Source organism: Musa acuminata, chromosome BXJ1-9, assembly GCF_036884655.1.
Source record: "Musa acuminata AAA Group cultivar baxijiao chromosome BXJ1-9, Cavendish_Baxijiao_AAA, whole genome shotgun sequence".
NCBI classification, from domain to species: domain Eukaryota; kingdom Viridiplantae; phylum Streptophyta; class Magnoliopsida; order Zingiberales; family Musaceae; genus Musa; species Musa acuminata.
In genome coordinates this window covers 4,281,764-4,290,922 of record NC_088335.1, presented here as the reverse complement: position 1 = coordinate 4,290,922, position 9,159 = coordinate 4,281,764, and the positions used below count along the sequence as shown (strand labels likewise).

The 9,159-nt window shown below is 42.7% G+C and overlaps 2 protein-coding genes across 7 annotated transcripts; one reads left to right on the top strand and one right to left on the bottom strand.

Moving 5' to 3' along the window:
- Positions 1-3,285: 3,285 nt before the first annotated feature.
- On the top strand, positions 3,286-4,351 carry LOC103997119 (probable 3-hydroxyisobutyrate dehydrogenase-like 2, mitochondrial). Its single transcript, XM_009418263.3, has one exon. It carries the CDS (start codon positions 3,286-3,288, stop codon positions 4,228-4,230), a length of 945 nt encoding a protein of 314 aa, XP_009416538.2. The 3' UTR covers positions 4,231-4,351.
- Positions 4,352-4,376: 25 nt separating this feature from the next.
- On the bottom strand, positions 4,377-9,114 carry LOC103997120 (cytochrome b561 domain-containing protein At2g30890-like). 6 transcript variants are annotated; one of them, XM_065082153.1, is made up of 6 exons: positions 8,811-9,114; positions 7,371-7,461; positions 7,173-7,253; positions 5,234-5,929; positions 5,000-5,160; positions 4,377-4,909 (listed from the first exon to the last, which is right to left on the bottom strand). In XM_065082153.1, the coding sequence occupies exons 4-6, from the start codon at positions 5,600-5,602 to the stop codon at positions 4,606-4,608; spliced, it is 834 nt and encodes a 277-aa protein (XP_064938225.1). In that variant the 5' UTR covers positions 5,603-5,929; positions 7,173-7,253; positions 7,371-7,461; positions 8,811-9,114; the 3' UTR covers positions 4,377-4,605. The 6 variants fall into 6 exon arrangements, with proteins under 6 accessions (XP_064938225.1, XP_064938227.1, XP_064938224.1 ...); XM_065082155.1 differs by having other exon boundaries at positions 5,234-5,395; positions 5,481-7,461; XM_065082152.1 differs by having other exon boundaries at positions 7,173-7,461.
- Between the last annotated feature and the right edge of the window lie 45 nt (positions 9,115-9,159).

Genomic DNA, 9,159 nt, shown 5'->3' with positions numbered 1-9,159 from the left:
TATATTGCTTCTCTCTCTAAAGATCCCACCACCGAGTCTTTTGAGATCTTTGATACGAAAGGAACCTTTGTCGCCATGGATTCTGGTCTGTATTGGATGGTCGCCACTATCCCCACTTACCAATCTAGCTTTCAAGATGGAGGAACTGTGGAGGATGGCATTCTACATGGAAAGAGTTCATATTGACATTGGGAGACAAATGATGTATAAATGACAAGGAAAAGGTTATCATGGTCCCCATGCATGCATGTACCAAAACATGTTTCTTGGATACGATTACGTACATTTATATCCATGTATGGATACTAATAATCTTATTCTCATGTTTCATATGTTTTCATGTTTTACCTTGTTCTTTTTCTTTCTAAAAGGACACCATGTAATCCAAAATCCATATGACCTAATGTTATAGTTGGCATACATATCCCAATGGTCAAGCCTCTCAATCTCATTAATTTTCATTTTCTTAATATTATGATTGAGAATTAGATTACCCCACCATCTAAACCTAAGTGAAGACTTTGGCCATGCTCTCTCTCTCTCTCTCTTGATTTATCTTAGTAGTTGCATCTACAAGCTTGATCGAGAATATGTATTTTTAGTGCACGGACTCGAGAAGATTTGAATTCAAGATCTTCAGCTTTGACACCAAAAAAATTTTGATCATCTATCGTCTTAGTATCAACATATGGGCACCAAAACCCACACTATTTTTTCTAACATTAACATGATAAACCTGAATGAATATTTTGTCCGTGAATTTTTCGATTAATGTCAATATATCTAAAAACTAAGTATTAATGAAATATATTCTTACTGCATGGGCACAGATAAGATTTGAAGATAAGATTTCAACTGTGATGTCATAAAAATTTTGATCAACCCAATTGGCTTCAAAAGCTTTAAGTCAATAGATGATGCAATATCTAACTATTTATATTCTTAACGACTTTAAAATTTATAAACATATTTACACCTTCTATAGTCTTAGGTTGGACATGTGGGCATCATTTTGGGACATCAAGGTAGTCCATCAAACACAACATGGCTCCTTTGATAATGAAAGAGGAGAATAAGATGTCACTCTTTCCATCCATTGGTCAAAGGAGACCCACACTTTCCATTGTAGAAGATTGATGGCATCTTTGAAACAACACCATTGGTGTCATGCTTGAGTTGTTTCTCGCCAGGCTCGTCATATGATTGGAGCGTTTGATCCACCTTTGAAAAGCCAAGTTGACATGCCATCTAAATAACTTCAACAATTTGATGTTGTTCAAGCAAGATTTTGGTGACCACCTACCAAGAAGAAAAATATTCTGGGGCACGCCAATGATGATGATGATGATGATGATGATGATGATGATGATGATGATGATCGACCGTATAATACCCCATGAGTCCTACCGAGATTTCTTCCCAGTAAGGAGGCCATCACGACATCTATATAAGTAAGATTCTTATAGTAAGTGCATACTATTAAGAATAATATTGTTTGATAATAAATAATGATAATAACTATTATGGGGAGAGTACCGATGATCGTGAGTCGGTTCGATTTGGTCTGAACCTAAAGGAGCAAGGGCGTCCGAGAAACCCGCATGGTAATCCTATGAGATAGATGATGGGGTACTGAAGTGTTCAAGATAATTTTGAGGTGATCCTTGGGTGGCTTTCGAAAGCTTAAGGTGGTCCCGATTTCAGGTCGAGATGGAATCTAACTCCTTTGTGAGCTCTTGTACAAAGGTCAATGTCAGAAAAATTTTTTCGATCTGACCCCTCTAATGCTCAAATTAATTTTTTTTAATATAAATGAGTATTTTTGGAAAGAGGTCCGACCCTTGGACTGATGCTAAGTATCGGCTTTATACCTGATCAATGGTAAGTCTCGTGGACTGTTGTTCATGGAGGCCAACGAGGGGGCAAACCCAATCGATTTCATATAAATTATTGTGTAATTGTCTCTACGTCACTATCCCATGGGGGTGACTCGACCTTTATCTTCCTCTTCCACGTCAGAACTCTTATAGTGATCAACTAGCGGGTTGGGATTAATTGTTAAAATATTTTCTATCAAAAATAAAACAAAAGGTTGATTAGTTATTAATAAAAAAAATCCAATATGTAAATAATACTTAAAATTAACTCGTAAATTGAAAAAGATGTTTGGTACAGGGAAACAGGGATCAAGTTGCCTGGTCGTGTTGGAGATGTTGGACATTGAAGTTACATCATGAGAAGACTAAAAGTGAGGAATATACATAGGTCGACATTCGAAAGAGATTACATGGTTGAGTGCATAAAGGGCATATGTTGAGCTCAATTTTGTACCTATTGTTGAATTTTTTCTCACAAAGCATCCTAAGTTGTCAATAAAACATAACATCTTTGGATGTTGATGATGATAGTTTGATGGAGTGTTTGTTCATCAACAAAACTTTTTCTATAGGTGCCATGTCACATGACTTAGACAAATGAACCAAATCCAAAAAGAATAATATGTTTTTTGTTTAAATGATTTTTTTAATATAAAAATATCAATTAGCACATGATTGATGTGAGAACACGAACGATTTGGGTCCAAAGAATTAAGGTCGTTACTAGCCAAGAAACTATGTTATCAGTAACAAGAAAAATAATATTAAAGTTCTAATTTGAAGAGCTAATGATATTTGAATTGGGCAAGAGTGCTATGAGTAAGAACTAGTCTTACACAATCTTTCTAAACAAGAGTGATGATGAAAGGTCTATTCCAGCCGAAACTCTTAGATCTCCATAGAATTATCGTGAAGACTCGATGTTGGAGCAATGTGAAGGGTGTGAAGAATGAGGACAGATTTGATACTGGAAATGAACGTTGACAGTGATTTGGAATGTCAATTTGGGCCGTGGCCCAATTGGAGATGTTATCGGGTCGAGTTATCGGGTCGAATCCGTTAACGATGCACTATCGAGTAAAGGATGTTTGTACCTTACGTGGCTCCTTATTCCATGTGTCGTCGAGCTCTGGTTGGGCCACGTTGTAATCCTTCCTCATCAAACCTGCAGAAAAAATTTCATGTAATTAACGATGTTAAATACAAGCATTTGAGTCGAACCCTTTTACCCGCGGTTCAATTGAATTGGGTCACACATCGCCTCAACTCGGACCCGACTCGAGTTTAGATAGAACTGATTTGTGCTCGCATTGGGCTCTATCGGTTTGCCACGCTTGTTGTAGTCTTTTCTTGTGCCCTTCCGTTCAGATAGATAGGTTTGAGTCGGTTACGGTGTTTGTTACGGGCGATGGAAGAGGGCAGGGGCTATCCGCGACCGATCGGACCAGGCGTGACACGTGTCGGCTGGATCGGCGCCGGGGTCATGGGCGCCGCCATGGCCGCCCGCCTCCGGACCGCCGGCTACGCCGTTGCCATCTACGCCCGCACCCCCTCCAAGGCCGACCACCTCCGCCGCCTCGGCGCCCACCTCGTTCCCTCGCCGGCCGATGCCGCCCGCTCCGCCGACGTGCTGTTCACCATGGTCGGTCACCCCTCCGACGTCCGCGAGGCCCTCCTCGACCCCGCCTCCGGCGCCCTCGCAGCCATCCCGCCCGGCGGCGTCCTCGTAGACTGCACCAGCAGCGACCCGGCCCTCGCGCGCGAGGTTGCGGCGGCGGCGCGGGCCAGGGGGTGCTGGGCCGTGGACGCGCCGGTCTCGGGCGGGGACGTCGGGGCGAGGGACGGGACGCTGGCGATCCTGGCCGGGGGCGACGAGGGGGTGGTCCACTGGCTGTCGCCGCTGTTCGAGGCGCTCGGGAGGGCGACGTGGATGGGGCCGGCGGGAAGCGGGCAGAGCAGCAAGATCGCGAATCAGATCACGATCGGTGGCACCATCCTGGGGCTCAGCGAGGCGATAGTGTTCGCGGGGAGGGCGGGGCTGGACGTGCCGCGGTTCTTGGACGCGGTGCGGGCCGGCGCGGCAGGGTCGCGGGCGATGGAGATCTTCGGGGAGAGGATGGCGAGGCGGGACTTCGCACCGGGGGGTTTCGCAGAGTACATGGTGAAGGATTTGGGGATGGGGTTGAGAGGAGGAGAGGACGGTGGGGAAGAGGAGACAGGGAAGGGCGTGGTGTTGCCCGGGGCGGCCTTGTGCCAGCAACTGTATCTGGCGATGGTGGCTAACGGGGATGGGAAGATGGGCGGACAGGGCCTGATCACCGTCATCGAGAGACTCAACGGAAAGCACGCATAGTGAATGCACAAGAAGGTAATGCCTCTGGACTGTGGAAATTGCACGAGACTTGTTCGAGCAATTGACATATTTTCTTTTGTGCCGTTTCTCATCAATAAGTATCCCCTGTGGCTTTGCTCGACTTCCATTTCAACAACCACTGTCTGTTAAGGTGAAAGATCAAGCGGTGGCCGAACAAAATATGTTAAATGTTATCGACATCACACTACCACATCCGCAGTTCTAACAGGCTCGCTCTCGAACGCCTTCTCTGCACACACTATCGCACGGGTGTATGAGTTGTCGCTCTACATTGATGTGGCATTGCGTAGAACATCGACAGAAGAAACGCGACGGAACAAAGGCCTCTAAAAACAAATGAGAACTCTCAACATCCTAAGACGCCACTGTCAGCTCTTTCTGGTTGCTACTTGGAGAGGTCAAATGGCCGCTGGGGGCGACCTGCTCAACCAGAATCGCTCCTTCCTTCGTCATATGATCCCACTTGCCTTGAATGAGATAGATGAAGGCAAAGAGGGAGACCTCTGTAGTGAACAGGACAACCCACGGTCTCACACTCCTCGAGGTCCTCTCATGGAAGGCATGTAAGCCGACGTAGACGTTCGCGATGCCCAGTACACAAACTCCAGTCCCAAGCAGCCAATGCACGAAGTACCAGGCGCTCCTCATCTTTATGCCCCTGAGAAGAAATCATCCTCATCTACGTAACGTGATCCACTTGCACAGCTGCTAAGCTTTGAGATTGGGCGAGAATGGTATACATACGTACATACACACGCACCTGTGAGGCCTGAAGAAGGCTATGATCGGTTGTATCCAAATGAAAGCATATACTGCTAACCCTATCCGCTGATGGGTATTGTCGAAGGAGTTCTCAAAGTTGATCAGTGATAGAACTGCTGCAGCAGTAGCCAACAGGATTGCCATAATCTGTCAGTGCAATATGTTGAACTTTTTATTTCTTTGGTAATTCAGCGTCTGGGAGAACAGTTTGTTTGCTCACCTGAACAATGAGGTGGGCATAGAACAGAACCTTGAGACTTTTGATGCATTCAACTCTGTGCGACATCCTAATGATGATGATTCCAACAGGCATTAAGAAACCAACCGAAGCCCAGAGCAGGAATGCATGAACTCCGATCTGGAATGAGAGTTCAGGTGTCAGCTGCACAAATGGCAAAGAAGATGGATGAGCCGAGTGTGTCTTCATTTTCTGTTTGGCCGGAAACAAGAGGAGTGTCATGGCATACCTGGAGAGGATTCGGCTGGCTGATCCTGTAGGTTTGAACCAATTTGGGTGTCTCTCTGGATGATCCCAGGGATGGAAGAAGAGAAGCAGCCATGGAACTTCCAAGCACCATAACAATTGCATGTCTTCCTGAAGCTAACATTTCCTGTTTCCTTGATAGAGCAAGGAGGAAGAATGCACTCTGCTCCTGGAATTCCTATCGACCTTGTCCTTGGTGCAGACAGACCGTAGAAGGCTTACTTGCGAAGAAAAAGATAAAGCAGCAAAACAAAGACCTACATGGATTCTGCAGAGAACACAACACAGACATATATAATGGATGTTTGCAGCTTCAAAGACCAGCACTGCAAGCAAAGCCAATCTCTTTCCCTTCTTCCTCCCTTTCAGATCAACAAATCAGATAGTTTCCTCTTGCAAGAAATCCCTCACTTCAGATGCATTCTTAGGTCTCTACAATAACATTTGAAACCTTTTAGTTCTCAGTGAGCAACTGCAGTATATCAAGCTGGCGTGAAGGTCAATAAAGGAATCTCAAAGGTGAAGAACCTGTAAGATATCTCTATACTGGCTAGAGATGGTTGGGTGGTAATGATATGAACGACTTTTTGAATGCATATCAATAAAGTTCATGTGGGGTTGGAGTAAGAAACTCAAATGCCAACTTGTGCATCTTTTCGGTACAATGGTTAGGTCTGTTGAGTGGCAGCAGGAAGCACAGAAAAAAAAAAGCTTGATACTGTTTCTCAAAATCTATTATATGTCAAACAGAATCAACACAAATGCAAGTGGAAGTGGCTGGTGGTGGGTTGCAGGGAAATGAATCGTGATCTGTTCCTCTTCTGACAGTCCACACTACCAAGTAGTGCTCAAGTATCATGCTCCTTTGGAACTTTTATCTCTAAGTAGTTGCCTCATAAGAGTCTAATATTCTGGTGATGTCAAGATGTTGTAAGTGCTGCATCTTTGTGGCTGAGCAGCTTAGAATCCATGTACCTTAGGAATTCTAGATAAAAATTCTGTGAGGGTACCACCCACCACTAAGAATTATTCTTTCCTATGGAAGATTATATAGTGGGAAAGATTGTAATGAAGTGCTTACATGGATTTCTGACTCCATCATTGGCTGTGTTTCTAATTGTGCTCTTATTGAAATATCACCTTCAAGGTGGTCAAACCTCAGGAGACAAAACTATTACCATGTCAGGAATGGGGTCCTCAAACTTCAGTGCATGAATGCTCTGCTTACAAATTCTTTATTGAATAGCTTTTTGTTAGAAATCCATGCAATCAATCATGATCATGAGTATGATGAAATAACAGAGAACTTAAAGAATGCTACAGTGTTTGTATCCCAAATACACTTTAGCTTACACTCTCTAAACCTTGCCCTCTTAGTGCCTATTGAGAGGATGGCCGATGATGATGGAAGAAGGCATTAGAAGGCAAAAAGAGCAGCTAAACTACAACTTGTGTGATTCTACAAATATAATATTCATATGAGGAATGAAACAAATCTCAGACGTTATTCCATGCAGGATTTGCCTTTAGACCAACACTCAATATCTAGAAGCCTAATGATGACAAGAGGAAGAAGGCAGGAGAACAGCTATAAATCCACCAACCTCCTATGATCTTTCTCGAGCTAAACAAATGTCAACCTTATCACTTGAACACAAGAGACCCCACTACATACCTTTCTTGCAGTGCTGAAGATGACAGCCCACATGCTTGACTTCCATGTATAATCCACATGCCTTTATCGCACCTTCTTCTCCTGGAAGTTAATTAAGAGTTAGACAAGACCATTGTAGCATATAATCGATTGTAAGATAATTGCAGAGGCAAGAGTTCATCTGAAGCATAATGATGATCTGGGTTCCTTATTAACAACCATCAGCATCACTTGTTCTGGGTGCAAGTTCTCAAGGATCTCATCTCACTGCTTTCTCCTGAGAAAACCATGGGAGTGGTTGCCTGTTTTGCTGTAAAGAAAGGAGGTCAAGCTAAAGAGGAATCTGGTAAGAATATTTAATGACATAGCCTTTGCCCAGACAGAGACATGTACTCAATTCACAATCTTTTGATAACCTGAGTGAGAATGAAAGCAAATGCAAAAAAGCCTTTTGTATGCTTAAAAGGCGCAAGTCATCGGGGGTCTCACTCCATAACCACAAATGAAGTAAAATTTGTAATAATATTTTACAGTAATAAAGGGGGAAAAAATAAAAAAAACACAGATAGTCCACAGAGGCAAAATATGCAAACAGTGCATGCTTCACTCTTTTCCTTCTTTTACAAAGTTCTCAAGGAAACTATTACCACTACACTATCGCATCGATTATGGACCATAATAATATATCATTAATATCCTAGGCATTTGACAATTTCTTATTGCTTTAGACTTGCCCAGACTCTTAAAGTGGAACAGATATCATGTCATACTTGAAATCTTGAATGGATTGTTGCTCTGTAAATAGGTTACTGTTTGTTATTTATTGTTTTAAATTGATCATGTATTTACTATTTGATGCTTAATTATATATAGATATATTTGGGATTGTCACTAAAAACTAATTATAGCTTAATGCCACATATGCATTGCATAAAAGTGCCACATTATAGAACATTGTGATAAGCAAAGTGACATGCTAATTATGTTATTAACAAAAATTCTCTCACAGGGAAGAAGAATCAGCCCAAGTTTAGACTGTCTCCCAAGAGAGTAATCAACAGAAGAAAATAATTCCCGAGAGTAAAATAAAGGGCAAGATATGATAAATCGAGAAGCATACAGGAATACAATAAAAATAAAAACTTGTTAAAAGAACAATTAAGAGTTCCTTATCTATGAATTAGAAGGGGTAATTTTTATTTATTCATATGCTTCAGTTCTATATATTTCCAGTATCCAGTTGAGAGCTGTAAATGATAAGCAGCCTATACAGGCAGCTTTTTATTTCCATCGTATGCGTGGGTACATATGCGGCACGTTCCCAAGTAAAGTGAAAGCAATTACATTGTATCTGAAGATTCTGTTATTGTGATTTCACGCATTCGCAATCATTCCAACACAATCCTCTCCACAAGTCCGTAGAATCATTTAAAGAGGTAAACATAAGATCGAACAGTTGGCATGCATTACTAACAACCACTAAACTTTCACATTTTAGCGCCAAGATTTAACATAACTTCTTGCCCTGTTTTACTTAGGCATAAACAACGCTCAGGGAGTAATAGGAAATTCTTAAGGAGCACAATTCTGTTCAACACCAACAAAAGAAACAGGTAAAGCAGGAGGAGGGATGAACAAATGGAGGCAAATAACAGTTACCGCAAGGATACCACGCCCAGTCTCCTTCCACCAGCTCCTATACTTCCTTGGGCCACACCTTCTCCGGCTCCCCATGAACAAGAAACAGTCAAGAACGAAGGGGAGATTGCTGAGAGGGTGGAGTCGAGGAAAGAGGAGGAAGGTTGGCGCGAACATGAAGAACGAGGAGGAGCTTGGCTTCATGCAAACATAACCCGGATCCGCTAATGTCATTTCGGATCGAAACGTCGGATCAGGATTAATTAAGAGAATAATCCGAATCCGATAATCTCATATCGGATCAAAATTAGTCACCGTGAATGAGATGTAGAAAATCCATTTCTCTAACCCGAGATGTAAACGGAAATGT

Excerpts from the sequence above, each read along its gene's own strand:
- LOC103997120 (XM_065082151.1), bottom strand. The coding sequence starts at position 5,602 with ATGCAATTGTTATGGTGCTTGGAAGTTCCATGGCTGCTTCTCTTCTTC. Across the intron at positions 5,161-5,233 it reads ATGCCCACCTCATTGTTCAG|ATTATGGCAATCCTGTTGGC; the intron begins GTGAGCAAACAA and ends TTGCACTGACAG. Across the intron at positions 4,910-4,999 it reads CCTCACAGGTGCGTGTGTAT|GGGCATAAAGATGAGGAGCG; the intron begins GTACGTATGTAT and ends ATTTCTTCTCAG.
- LOC103997119 (XM_009418263.3), top strand. The coding sequence starts at position 3,286 with ATGGAAGAGGGCAGGGGCTATCCGCGACCGATCGGACCAGGCGTGACA.